The 14,899-nt window shown below is 36.0% G+C and overlaps 2 protein-coding genes across 2 annotated transcripts; one reads left to right on the top strand and one right to left on the bottom strand.

Annotated features, from left to right (window-relative positions):
- Window positions 1–7,546: 7,546 nt before the first annotated feature.
- Window positions 7,547–8,452, bottom strand: LOC103933891 (F-box/kelch-repeat protein At3g06240-like). The gene has a single exon (XM_009343595.3). The coding sequence runs from the start codon at window positions 8,450–8,452 to the stop codon at window positions 7,547–7,549; it is 906 nt and encodes a 301-aa protein (XP_009341870.3).
- Window positions 8,453–9,953: 1,501 nt separating this feature from the next.
- Window positions 9,954–11,018, top strand: LOC125469229 (chorion class high-cysteine HCB protein 13-like). The gene is made up of 2 exons (XM_048566319.1): window positions 9,954–10,230; window positions 10,948–11,018. Exons 1-2 carry the CDS (start codon window positions 9,954–9,956, stop codon window positions 11,016–11,018), a joined length of 348 nt encoding a protein of 115 aa, XP_048422276.1.
- The last annotated feature ends 3,881 nt before the right edge of the window (window positions 11,019–14,899 follow it).

The following is a 14,899-nucleotide window of genomic DNA, read 5'->3' as shown; positions in this document are numbered from 1 at the left end:
AACGATACACTCAACAATTGGGTGTAGACTATGAAGAGACATTCTCCCCTGTGGTGAGGTTTGCCTCTATTCGCCTTATTTTAGCTATTGTTGCTCAACTAGATTTGGAACTTTACCAAATGGATGTTAAGACAACATTTCTCAATGGAGAACTAGAAGAGGAGATATACATGGATCAATTTCTTGGCTTCGAGGCCAAGCGACAAGAACGCAAAGTTTACCGCTTAAAATGTTCCATATATGGCCTCAAGCAAGCGTATAGACAGTGGAACATTAGATTCCACAATTTAATCACTTCATTTGGTATTGAGATGATTGAGGAAGACCACTGTGAGTATCTTAAGAAATCTAGGAAAAGTATTATCATACTTTCTCAGTATGTTGACGATATCCTAATAACAGGAAATGACAAAACCTCCATAGAAACCACGAAAGCGTGGTTGTCATCCCATTTTGAGATGACAGATATGGGTGAAGCACATTATGCGCTTGGAGTTAAGATCACAAGAGATCACTCAAGGAAAGTTCTAAGTTTGTCTCAAAAGACTTACATTAAAAAGGTACTTGAATGATTTAAGATGGAGAACTCCAAACCCATAAACATTCATATGGAAAGAGGCACGATATTGTCCTTAGAACAGTGTCCAAAGACTAAGAAAGAGAAAGAACAAGCGGCAAACGTCCCATATGCCTCTGCAGTAGGAAGTTTGATGTACGTGATGCTTTGCACGCGTCTGGACATTTGCCATGTCGTGGGCATGGTAAGCTACTATCAAAGTAATCCTAGACAAGCTTAATGGCAAGCCGTCAAGAGGGTTATGAGATACCTGCAAAGAACAAAAGATTTAGCCATATGTTACCAAGGAACAGATATGAAGTTGAGAAGATATAGTGATGCAGAGAGCAAGCGATATAGATGAACGCAAATCCACCTTAGGTTATGCTTTTGTCCTTGGAGGTGGAATTGTTTCTTAGTGTAGCAAGAAGCAAACTTGTATTGCTCTGTTCACAATGAAGTCAGAATATGTTACCATTGGATCAGCTGTTCAAGAAGCTATTTGGCTTAAGAGGTTTCTACGACAGATGGGAGTTACGGCTTATGCTCAAGAAGATGTACTTGTTTACTGTGATAGTACTTCGGCCTTAGCATACACTAAAGATCCTAAATATCATGGCAAATCTAAGAACATAGATATACGATATCATTTCTTTAGGAACAAGGTTACCAAGGGTGAAGTAATGTTGAAACATCTCGACCAGTAATATGCTCGCTGATCCCATGACTAAACCCATAATTAGAAACTCGTTTCTAACTCATGTAAAGAATATGGGTTTATGTAGGGTTTGATGTGTTTTTCTTTTGTATTTGACTTTATTATTGAATAAAAAGGCATTGAAGTTTTTCATTTCATATTTATTTATTTTTGTCCTCAATGCATTGGACTGCAAGACCGGACACGTGTATGTTGAACGTACCAATATGCACAAGGTAAACGTCACCTTAGAAATGTCTAAGATGAAACTTAACAGAAATCGAACATGAGATTTGTTTCATGCTAAAGCTTGTAAAGTAGGATATGAGGCTAGAAGACTTAGGTTAGGCGTTTGTGTAACGACTAGACTAAGATTCGTATGGTGTCCAATGGACATGTGACACACTCATTCAAATAAGGGTACACTATAACATACAAATCATACTGTATGTGCTATAACCGACTGAAAGTGAGAGTGATAAATTGATCCTTGCTTCAATCACTGTGTGAACCACAAGGAATCTATACGATTCCACCTTTATGCCTTTTGAACTAAAGTCTATGTTAGAAAGATGAGGTTTAATGATTGCTACTTTAGCACGTTTATCTAAGACGGTCAAGTTAGCTACTATCCAAAGAGACGTGTCTAGGCAAGCAGTTAAATCTAATTAGACTGACATGAGAGCTTAAGGAAGACAATTCGAAGATAACACCATGTCATGTGATTCATTAGCTGTGCGGCGTCTTTTGATATTTGTTACCAAACATAAGACAAGGATACATGATAATTGTAAGATATGACATTGTTTTCTATTTCATAACGAGGGATAAAGAATGTCAAATCTGGTGTGTGACAAACAGTTTGGGGCATAAAGCGATGAACATCCGAGTGATGCACTGTTGTTAGTGTAGTGATAGCTTAATGGCAGTGCTTGTGGTTATGTACGTTCTTTCTAGAGAGGTCGCGCATCCCATTTCCTGTATGAGGAGATAGACTAGAATGGATGTGAACTAAGTGTGTTGATTGAGACTATGCCACACCCTATGTGGGTGAGAGGGAGATGTATGATTATCTTATGGGATAAATAAATATCAAAGGATATTCCACCCACATGAGGATATTAACCTTCTAATTATCTATGTGATAATTAGATGAAAATCAAGAGATATTCATATTAGAATATACTTGGGATTTTGATGGGCTTTTCAGTCTTTGTACATTCTTCCCAACCACTATATAAAGAGACTTTGGGGAAGAGAGAAAACACAAGAAACACAAGTTTTTCCACAGTTCAAATATTCTAGTTAGGTCTTTAGATCTATCATTTTCAGCTCTAGGTCTTGGGAGACGAAAACCAAGGGGCAACTTGACATACCATAGCCAACCCAATGACCTATGAGGTTTTAGACGTGCATGGAGGGTCAATGCAGTTGTTCGTGTTTGTAGGAGCGTGTTGAGATTCAAGCTTCCACATAAAAGGTACACACATCCTTTCAAGTTTATTTATAGTCTTCCAACACTTTGTATATGGTATCAAAATCACTCATGAAACACGTTCTAGAAATTTGAGAATGGATTCAAATGAGTTTCTTGAAGTGGGGCCTCTTAATTGCAAACCAAGTAATATGAATGATTGTTTATACCTCCATAAATAGAGGACGAATTATAGAAGAAAACAAGAGTGAAATACATAACAAAATCTCCAACAATTATTAGGAAAAAATAGCCTTCTACTACGTCCACCTTTTCATTGGAAAACCAAAGTACTAAGAACAATTTTATGCAAATTTTGTTCTTGGTATAAACTTTAGTGTTTCTTATTATCTCTCGTGTTGGGGTTTGTCTTAGGAATGTGCAAAATTTTGACAAACAATAGGTGTAAGGCCGAGTTTCATTGTATTCATATGCTTATTCACATATCCTTAGTACACTAGATGTGGAGGCGAATAAAGTCTAAAAGATGGCGTAGTTACTACGTGCTTTGAAGCAATATTTCATCATTTATCATAACCATAACCCACATGTTACAAAACTCCTCCATCAGTAGTTTGGTGAGAATCAGTTTGTGAGTTCGAGAACTTTAAAAAATTGCTGTAATTAAGTGAAGGTGACATGTATTATTCATTTAGACCTTCATGAGTAAAAGCGTTACGAATATTTAATTGACGAAGAGACAAACCTTGAGTAGCAACAATGACACTCCATTATATGTACAACTCTACAATTTTTTCTTCAAATAATTAAAAGATAATGAAAATTAGAACAAAAAAATTTACACCTAACCATGACCATCAACATACCCGTTTTCGCTGTCATAGTTCACGTACGTGCATGTTTGGTAATGCTTTCTAAAACTAACCTTCAAAAGTTGTCATAAATATGAAAATTAACAGCCCGTTGGTTTAGATTTTTATAGGGTATTTTCAAATTTCCGACGTTCCAAATTTAAATCTCCCTTCCATTAATATCGTTCACTAAAAAAAATCGAAAAACATTAAACAACTATTTTTTAATTTCACCATTTCCTTCTCTTTTAAATGCTTACTTTTAGAATTCTTGCCCCTCTACGGAAATCTGCTTCTTGCACAGATTTTTCTCCATAGAATCACTTCAACATTTTCCTCTTACACTGCGCTTAGACATGCAACTTTCCACTAAAAGAAAATAAGTTTTTCACCTCTCTAATGGTAATAATTTTTCCTTTTAGCTAATTACAAATACCGACACAGTGAAAGAATGAAGTAAATGAAAAACAGCAGCTAGCTACTGCACACCCAGGGTATATAAAGAAAAGAAAACCCTAAGAACTCAAACTCTATATAAAAAAAATACTCTAGAAGCAGCCGAAGCCACCATCCATTAGAACAACAAACCCCTATATCGGCTCTGAGAACAAAAACACGATACAAAGGATGAACCTTTCTCTTTGATTTGCAGCGAATTTCAAATGAAGCTAAGGAATGGTTTTAGGGATCTTTGATTCACGCATTTGTTTGGGTTCAAATGTTGGAATAATTGAATCAGGTATGCTTCTACATCTTGGATATCGATCTGTTTATGTTGCGTTTTGGTGAGCTGGGTTTGTTTGCGCTTACGATATCCAGAATTGTAATCTTGGAATTTTCTTCTTTGAATTCTTTGATTATTCATTTGAGTATTCATCATGTCTACCCGTAAGAATGTAAAAGGGCATAGAAGAGATGCTCAACCTTTGTTGATGAGATCCAGTTTAACGGAAGAAATCTTGTTTGACATCCTTGCAAGATTACCCGTGAAATCTCTTTTGCGGTTCAGATGCGTTCACAGATCTTGGAACAATTTAATTATTAGCCCTAGTTTCATAAAAGCCCATCTTAAAACGAATGTCGTGCAAAATTCTTGTGATCATCTACTCATCCACACTGACATGAGCAATTGCTTGTCACTCTTTGATGCTGAAACATTTTCCAAGCGTTTGGATTTAGAGCTTCCTGGTCATGATTTTGGTTTCGTCGTTCACGGTTCGTGCAATGGATTGGTTTGCATCTCTAATTCTGCATTTATGACCTTGGAGAGTCCGGTATATCTATGGAACCCATCAATATAGCCTTCAACATACAACTGTTTTCGTTCATCTAGGGTTTGGGTTTCATGGTGAGGTTGATGACTATAGGGTTGTGAGGGTTTCGAGGTTTCTATGCAACAAAAGTATCTTTGGGATTGAGGTTTACAATCTTAGACTGAATTGTTGGAGGACAATTACCGCGCTGCCTCCTGTTTCAAATGATGTCAATTTTTTGCAGTCTGCGTGCATTTTCCTGAAGGGAGTTGTCTATTGGATCACAAAGGAGCCATAAACATAGCCCTTCCATCCTTACTTTTGATCTCGGCAGCGAGGTTTTTCAAAAGATTCTGCTTCCTGAGACAACGGTAGAAGTGCCCACTGACGTCGGTATTCAAGTGGTTGAGAACTCAATCTCCTTGTTCCAAGTAAGAATAGACAGACTGCTTGGCTTGTACTGTGACATAAACGTGTTGGAAGTGAATACTTGGAAAATGATGCAGACAATTATTTTTCCATACTCTAAATTAGCATGGCCATTAGGGATGGAAGCAGATGGCAGACTTCGGCCTGGTTTGATACTGAGATGATTTTGAAAAAAGCTAATATAAAAAAAAACTGGGAGCTGTTTTTGTGTTTGGTAAACATTTAGCTTCAATTTTTTTTCACAGTTTTGGGTGAAAAAAAAGCCAAAAACAAGAAGCTGCAAAACCCAGCTTTGAAAAACTGGTTTTTTTTCACATCTGTTTTACATAAAAGTTTATTAAACACTATAATACTGTTTTTTTTTTTTTTAAAAACACTTTTACAAAAAAGTTTACCAAACACTCTGCTTCTTTATTTCACAGCTGCTTATTCTCACAACACAACAGAAGTGATTTTTTTTCAAAGCACAGCAATACCAAACCAGCCCTTCATTTGGCTATAAAAGGCGACAATCTAGATCATGCACCCAGAATTGGCTTTATTTGATCCCAAGTCTATCGAAATTAGGGTTACTGGAATCGGGTTGAATTGCGAGTACTTAGCCTACGCTGATGTCTAAACTGAGAGCCTAATTTTACTCAACTGAAGTCTAATTTTGACTTTGGTTCCAAGTCACATTATGTACGCATGCATATGTTTGGTAGACTATCTTGCACGCTTCATTAGCAAAATTTAGATTTGGTTTGGTGTTGTGTAATCACGAGTAACATGTTTTAATAAAAAATGAATATTGTCTTGTTGATACATTAATATGGAATCAGATCCCCTCTTGAGCATGGGGACCGGAGCCTGCTGAGCAGCCCATCCGGGCTCTATAAATTTGATCCAACGGTTGTAATTATTATAACTTTTAGAGGGGTTCTCTGTTTGAAGCCGTTGAAACAAATTTCAAGGGCCTAGATGGGCTGCTCAGTTGGCTTCGGTCCCTATGCTCAGAAGGGGATCCAATTCCCATTAATATTACTTAGTAATGTTTTTTGGTCATAATGATACTTTGCATTAATGACAAAAAAATAATACTTATGATTATTTTTATATTACTATTTACGCGTTCCATTTTTAGCAATCTACACCACACAACGAATATTTTCTATTTTTTTTTTCAATCGGGAGTTTATGGGGCTAAAAGAAGTAATAATTGAAAATTACAAACCATAGTTTAACTTCAAAATCGTGAGTTTATGTTGGTGACTGAAATACACCTTCACAATGTAAGCAATCCAAAGAAAGTTCGAACTTCATTAAAGAGAAATGTTCAGGCAAAACCCCAAAAGCAAGAGATGATGCAACAAAGTCAATACACAAGTTCCAAAACGAAAAAAAAATTAAATAAAAAGACATAAGCGTGATACTTTAATCTCACTATATCTAAAGTTCAAACCATCTCTGTTCTTCCTCATCTGCTCCATAGCGTAGCATTGACAGTAGAAATATCGTACATAATAATAATAAAAAGTTATAAGCTTAAAGTTTTCAATACTATTAGCAATGTTAGATTTAGGTTTAAATTCAACCTATATTTTAAATTGAGTCCAATTTTAAAATACCTATATCATAAGAACACTATAAAAAATTTCAAGTGAAACATATTTAAGGTAGAACTGAATACAACTAATTTTGAAAAGGTATATTACAAGCAAAAAATATCTATAATATAGGTAGCTAAAAATGATTTATCTGTAATATAGGTAAATTGTTGATTTTTTATTTATGATATAGGTATATTAAATAAGTAAAAAGACGGAATACAACATAGTTGATGGGATTAAATCTTATGATTTAGTATATTACATACTTTAAAATTTTCAATGTTATTAAAAACTTAACAAAAAGATAATAGTTATTGGACCTGTTTTAAAAAAAAATGAAATTTTCTAATAATAGCTCACAAAAATAAATATTGTCCACCGTGCACTAAAAACCCAACGGAATGTCATTTTTTCTAATCCCCAACGATCATGCTACAGATCATTGGCGCTTCCACAACCCATATATATGTCACAGTACTGACTCCCACTTACTCTTACAAGGAACAGTTCGTTATACACTGTATTTTATTGCTTCAAGTTTCCATTGCAAACTCACAATTAGACGAGTAAAAGTTAGACTACCATGGAAAGGACCCATCAGTTGGACACTCTAATCCTGGATTATATCACAACAAAGACAGAGTCTGCGAGAAAAGAGTGTTAAAACATATTCTTCCGAAAGCACATTACGACTTACAACACCCGAAAACAGAATTCACGACACAGAAATCAGAATTCAATCGAGAAGAATCAGACTCTCACTATAAGAACCGACGTACCCGTCATGAAGTTTAATTCCAAGGGGTTTGACTTGGCGTGGTTCTGGATTATACAAAACGAAATCTCCATTTAGCATAGCAATATGAACTCCACCAGTTGCTCTAAAACCCAATGGCCACGTTATCCATCCACGTTCTGGAAGAACAATCGTGCGGATCATTTTCCAAGTCTCCATTTCCAGAACCCATATGTCACAGTAGTAATCCTTCCCATCTTGTCTGTAATGGAACATAGAAACTAATTTCTCAAACACGCCAATACTGGTGTGAAAAAACTCTATGCCTTTGCCCATCTTATCAGGAAGCACAATCTTTTGAAAAACCTCACCGACGAAATCAAAAGAAAGGATGGAAGTGCACTGCTGAGAATGGTCCAATACAATCCAGTACACAACACCATCAATGTATGCAAATGAGTTAGTGTTGAAAGACGAGACATTAGGTGAAAGAGGAGGAACTGCGCTAATTCGTTTCCAGGCATCCAATCTAACGCTGTAAACCTCAACTTCGAAGATACATTTCTTCCCCAGAAAGCTCACAATCCTCACAACCTTATAGTCATTTTCCCCACTGTGAAACCCAAATCCAGTTGCATCGAAACGGATTGTGTGCTGAATAAGGCCTTTCGGTAGCCTCTTGAATTTTCTGATTGATGGGTTCCATAGATATATAGGATTCCTCAAACACCGACCTACATGATTAGAGAGGCAAAGCAATCCATTGCAAGAACCATTAATGCGTAAACTTATATTCTCCTGCTCCGGAAGCTCTAAATCCAAACACTTAGCAACTGTATCCCGACAGCAGAGCGAAAAGCGATAATTTGCAGTGCGGAGAAGAAGATAATCGTATGAATCTCGCATTATATTTTTTCCAAGATGGGCGGTTTTGAAATCAGGGCTGCTAATTAAAGTGTTCCAAGATTTGCAGACACATTTGAACCGTAAAAGAGATTTCACAGGTAATCTTGCAAGGATTTTAAACAAGATTTCTTCCGGAATATGTTTTTTTCTTCGTCTTCTTTCATACTTAAGGACAAACATGGTGAAGCTAAACCAAAGGCCTAATTACCAGAACATACAAAGCATTTTGGAACGAAAATTCCATGCACCATTACGAGAAACCCAAATCAAGAAAAGCTCATGAAACACGCAACAGTTCTTGGATGATCCAGTCGAACAAAGTAATCAGATAAATGCCCGAGAAGTATATCATACCTCAAGTATGCCTACGGAGTTTCAATTCGAAACCCTAACTGTTACTTGTTGATCAATCATGCAAATGCGGGCATCCAAGAGACACTGAATGATCGAATCCGCGCCCAGACTGAAAGAACCCCGAACCCCACTTCTTGGTTTTCAGGAGCTGATCGGCTTCACCGTCTTCCCTTGGTGGCTTCCTTCACATTCAACCTTTGTTTGCCTTTTCGTTCTGGCGGGGTCTTTTTCCTTTGATTTTGTATCGGTTGTCAGCTTGCCTTGGTTGCTGAATCGTGTTAAAAGTTAATACTCTGGTTCTATTTTTGCTGTCAAGTTTGAAGTTCGTTTATGTAATTTGCAATATTTTGGATCATGAGATGTTCCGCCACATGTACGGCTCAGATCAGTTGTTATGTTGTTGCCCTATAGTCGTAGGAGTTGTCCCAAGTATTGGGAGAATTCCAAAAAAGATCAATCTAAATAAATGTCTCTTCGTGAAAAGCTATTGCTGCTCTGATTTTCTTTGTCTCTGCCGCTGCTGCCATTTTTGTTCATATCTTCATGTTTTTCTCCTCTTTTATGTATAGTTTTGAAGAAGATGGAGATTGTCTGAATGAGTAGTGCTAGGTGATCAATTTTTTTTAGATCAAATTTGTAAAATATGTAATATGTCACTAATAAAAAATAAGCACGTTAATCAACACTTATTAATAATCTAAGCATCAACAATCACATCATATTGTTTACAAAATTTGGTTTTGAAAATTTAGTCTTTCTAGCATTATCTTGGTTTGAATACCAACGAATTGGACCGATTTGTAATAGCTGTATGGGCGTCATCTTTGGATTAGTTTAGTTGGCCATGTCAGCTTATATATGAGTCAGTTTGATATTGACATGCTTTTTAAGAAAAACTATTTTTGTTGTGTTTTAAGAATAATTAAATGTAAAATAGAAAAGATTAGCGTTTGGTAAACTATATTTTTATAAGGGTTGTGATTATGAAAAGCATAGTAAAAGCATTTGATATATTTTTAATGTGAAAGTGATATAATTGTATATAATGACAAATATGAAAGTTGTAGTGGGGGTGGTGGCAATGACAATGGTGACAATGGTAGCATTTATGGTGGGGGTATGGTGGTAGTGCCATTAATGGGGTGTGATGGTTGGGCGTAGAGGTAAATATGGTGATAGAGGCGACGGTGGTGGCATTTGTGGTTATGATTGTAGTTATAGTGGTGGTGATGGCAGTGTCGGCAACAATGGTGGTGGCAATGTTGGTGATGGTGGTTGTGGTTGTGGTTGTGGTTTTGGTGGTGATTATGATTGTAGTGGTGGTAGTTACGGTTGTTGTGGTGGTGGTGGCAACAATGGTGGTATAAGGTTAGTGTTTATAGTGGTTGGTACTGGTGGTCACTGTATTCTCCGAGGGCTAAAATGTACGTGTAAAGGATAGAATAATGTAATTTATAAAACTAATGAAGGTATTCTAGGTATTGAAAAGGTTCCCTAAGGGCTTAATTAACTCCAGTTTTTATTAAAACAGTTGTTAAAAGCAATCTACATGCTGCTTTTAAACGGTGCTATCTAAAGACCACTGCTTTTAATAAACAAGATATTTTAGCTTTACTAAACATTTTTCTATTGCAAAGACTATACCAAACAGGGCCTATAGTTGGTAGGGATCTGCTTAATTGTTAAGCTACCATACAAACCTATAGAGACGAGTAGTGTTTTACTTACCATATGTTTGTGTCATCTCTTTATAGAGGTAGAGATGGGATAAATAGATGGTAAAAACAATAATTTTGTATAAATACTCATTTGTGTACTATTTGTGCATTACAGAACTTGCGATTTCTCTCTCTAAAAATACATGTTCTCTCTCTGTGAATTCTCGATCTCCTTGATTTTTAAGGTAATGAGTTTGAACCGGTTCACGCTGTTTGGACTTTTAATTGCCTTTTTTAGGCTATAGATTATTTTAATTCTTTTTAAAAAGGAAAAACATTACAAAGAAGTTCTTTACGGATCTTTAAACCGTACATATCAAATACATGACCTAAATTAGCTAAGCCATGTATTTGTCTTGAAAGATTTCATATGTCTTGTATAAGAGACTGAATTTGCCATAAAATTTGCAATTGTCTCTGCAGGCTTTGGACTAAGATTTAAGAGTCCCCTTCCAGAGCGACATATTTCACCTGAAGTCGAACTGCCCCAGTGAGAAATACAAGATTAGTTTGTCCAAGACAATTTCCAACAAATTACCTACAACAGCATGACCAATTTTTAAGCATGACCAATATTAGGTGGTTTTGTAATTCCAATATTAGTAAGACTGTTCCCTAAAAATGAAGCAAATTAAAGAACATTAACGAAAAAGGTGAGATATATCTTCAGAATGCAAATTATGTTGGAATTTGGTGGCATAGATTAGAGCCACACTTCGTAATATGAGTCTTTGTATGATTTTTCAACCAAGTAGAATGGGCCTTTGAAGTGATGCCTCTTGATTTCAAACCAAAGTAATGTGAGCCTTTGAATGATTGTGTAACCAAGTAATATGAAACTTTGAAGTGGTGCCTCTTGATTACAAACCAAGTAATATGAGCCTTTGAATGATTGTTTAACCATTTCATAATGACACACTTATGGTACCTCTATATGACACATCCCAACCCAAATATCCAAATGGCACCTAGATGGCATGTGTTGGCCGCCACCCAAGGATGACGAAAGCCATGAGTGTGTGAAACTATGAGCGAATCAAGGGACAATCAATTCAAAAATATGCCAGAACTAACATTCATATGGAAGATGCAACACAAACTAAAATAGAAGTAATTGAAATCCAACCTAAACACGAAAGAAACCAAGTATCCAACGTTCACAAATCTGAATAAATATGTACGAATATGTCCAGAGCATACCACAACATGAAAATGCGAGAGAAAGTAAGGCATCAAGTGAAAAATGATCATAAAAGGGAGTCATACTCAAATGGAGGGAGGCAAGTCACTAGTAGGGAAACGCCTCGAAGCTCGGGTTGTACTCTTCGTCGCTATGTCCTGAGGGGGTGCAAAAACCAAAAAGGTGAGTGGACCAAAGTTTATAATAATACTAATAATACGAAAAACCAATTTATTTCAGAACATACTAACCCCCTGTTTTGAAAACACATATATAATACTACATATAGGTTTTATAAAAACCCTAGCATGCCATGTAAAACATTCGTAAAACATCTGTAAATCGTATCCGTGAAGTACTCTACTAGGGGTATCATAGTCGCCTGAAGGCAGTACCTGTCCATCACCTGAAGGTGAAGCTGAATAACCTCTCTATCACCCGAAGGTGAAGCTGTATAAAATAGCATACATCCATCTCCTCTATCTCATGTTTAGCTTCTTCTATGTGAATGTTGTATTTTAAACTCTCGTATCAAACATCAGAGCTCAAAAGCTCAAACCTCGTCTCATAAATCCATGATAAACGATAATCATAATTCTATAACAAACATATACGTGAATCCATAAAATTTCACAACCGAAAATCCAATGATTCATAACCTTTAGTATTATAAGAATCCGATAAATCATAATTATTCCGTAAAAGAAATCTAAATAAATCATAAGTATGAAAATCTATAAAACATATTATAAATCATGCTCCATTCATAAAATATGCAGTGCATGCTAGGCCAATATTTTATAAAAAAATATATATAAGTTATAAAGAGGTCCACTCACTTTTTCTGTTTTGCGCCCCCTCAGGAGTTAGAATTGAGGCATCGATCCCGGCGTCAAGACTCTATAGCATAGGTATCCTTGAGTCTCGTCAGTATAGGTATCATTCCCTTGTTCGTATATTTTTCTAGTACTTCTTCCATATTATTTTTAGTAAGTGTATGCTCTGAACACGTTCATCCTTTGGCATAATCGTTCTAATTACTTATTCTTTATTTGCATGCATGTTTAAAATGGCCGTCACCCTCAAATGTCGGTCAGCACGTGCCTACCCTGGTATGTGGGGATATCGGGGTTGGGGCATGTCACTATAAATAGAGGACAAATTCTAAAAGAAAACAAGAGTAAATACACTACAAAATCCCCAACAAGTATTAGAAATATTAGCCTTCTAATACGTCCACCTTCTCATTGAAAAACTAGAGTACTGAGGATAATTCTATGCAAATTTTGTTCTTGGTATAAACTTGAGTGTTTCCTATAATCTCTGTGAGTTTGGGGCTTGTCTTAAGAATGTGCAAAACTTTGAGAAACAATAAGTGTAAGGCTGGGTTTCATTGTGGAGCCGAATAAAGTCTGAAATATTAGATGTGGAGCCGAATAAAGTCTGATAAATTAGACTTTGAGAAACATTAGATGTGGAGCCGAATAAAGTCTGAAAGATAGTGTAGTTACTACGTGCTTTGAAGCAATATTTCATCCTTCATCTTAACCATACCCACATGTTACAAAAAAATTCCAATAGTAGTTTGGTTCATGAGAATCATTTTGCAAGTTTGAGAGCTTTAAAAAAACTGTTGTAACTAAGTAAAGGTAACATGTGTTCTTCATTCAGATCTTCATGAGTAAAAAGCGTTTGAATATTTAGTTGACGAACAATCAAACCTTGAATAACAACAATGACACTCCATTATATGTAGCACTCTATAATTTTTCTCAAATATTAAAAAATAATGAAAACTAAAAACTAAAAATATTTACACATGACTCACCATCACCATCAACACGCTATTTTGCCATCCTGGTTCACGTACTTGCATGTTTTGTAATGTTTTCTAAAATTGATTTTCAAAAATTGTCATAATTATGAAAAATTAAGAGCCCGTTGGTTTAGCTTTTTAGCAGGCATTTTTAAATTATTTAGGTTCTAAGTTTAAATCTCCTTCCCGTTAATATCATTCACAAAAAAGAAAAATCGGAAAACATTAAACAACTATTTTATAATTTCACCATTCCCTTCTCTTTAAATGCTTACTTTTAGAACTCTTACCCCACCAAAGAAATCTCCTCCTTTCACAGATTTGTCTCCATAGGACACTTCAACATTTTTCTCTTACACTGCGCTCTGACATGGAGCTTTTCACTAAAAGAAATATTAGTTTTTTACCTCCATAATGGTAATAATTTTTCTTTTTTTTAAATTACAAATTAATACGGACACAGTGGAAGAAGCAAGTAAAAAACAGCAGCTAGCTACTGCACTCCCAGGGTATATAAAGAAAAGAAAACCCTAAGAACTGAAACTCTATATAATAAAATATAAAAAAAACTCTAGATGCAGCCGAAACCACCATCACCATTGGAACAACAAACCCTTTCGGCTCTGAGAACAAAAACGCTATACAAAAGACGACCATTCTCTTTGATTTGCGGCAAATTCCACATGAAGCTAAGGAATGGTTTTAGGGATCTTTGATTCACGCATTTGTTTGGGTTCAAATATTGGAATAATTGAATCAGGTATGCTTCTACATCTTGAATCCGGTATATCTATGGAACCCATCAATCAGAAAATTGAAAAGACTTCCCAATAGCCTTCAACATACAACTGTTTTCGTTCATCTAGGGTTTGGGTTTCATGGTGAGGTTGACGACTATAGGGTTGTGAGGGTTGCGAGGTTTCTATGCAACAAAATTATCTTTGGGATTGAGGTTTACAATCTTAGACTGAATCGTTGGAGGACAATTATCGCAGTGTCTGCTGTTTCAGATGATGTCAAAACTTTGCAATCTGTGTGCGTTTTCCTGAATAGAGTTGTCTATTGGATCACAAAGGAGCTATTTAGGTTAATATTTGAACATTGGACTTAGATGAAGGAAAGCACAGGGGTGCCAAATTAAAGAGGACTTGCCTGAAGCCTAGTATCAAGGCCAGAGGCAAATTGAGGCCTTCTCAGCCAAAATGCAAGCCACGTGCTTACTATTGAAGTGACAATGAATGAAGACTAACCTACTACCAACCAAAGAATACTTTCTAATGGCATTCCAAGTAAAAAGTTGATGACTCACTACCCTCCAAGTGCTTTTGGGCAAGAACAAAGTTACAGCAATAGTAATAGGAGGAAGAGGCCCCAGAGAC

Source organism: the organism of the source record quoted next, unplaced genomic scaffold (assembly GCF_019419815.1).
Source record: "Pyrus x bretschneideri cultivar Hongxiangsu unplaced genomic scaffold, Pyrus_bretschneideri_v1 Contig41, whole genome shotgun sequence".
NCBI lineage: Eukaryota > Viridiplantae > Streptophyta > Magnoliopsida > Rosales > Rosaceae > Pyrus > Pyrus x bretschneideri.
This window is presented reverse-complemented; position numbering and strand designations above follow the sequence as displayed.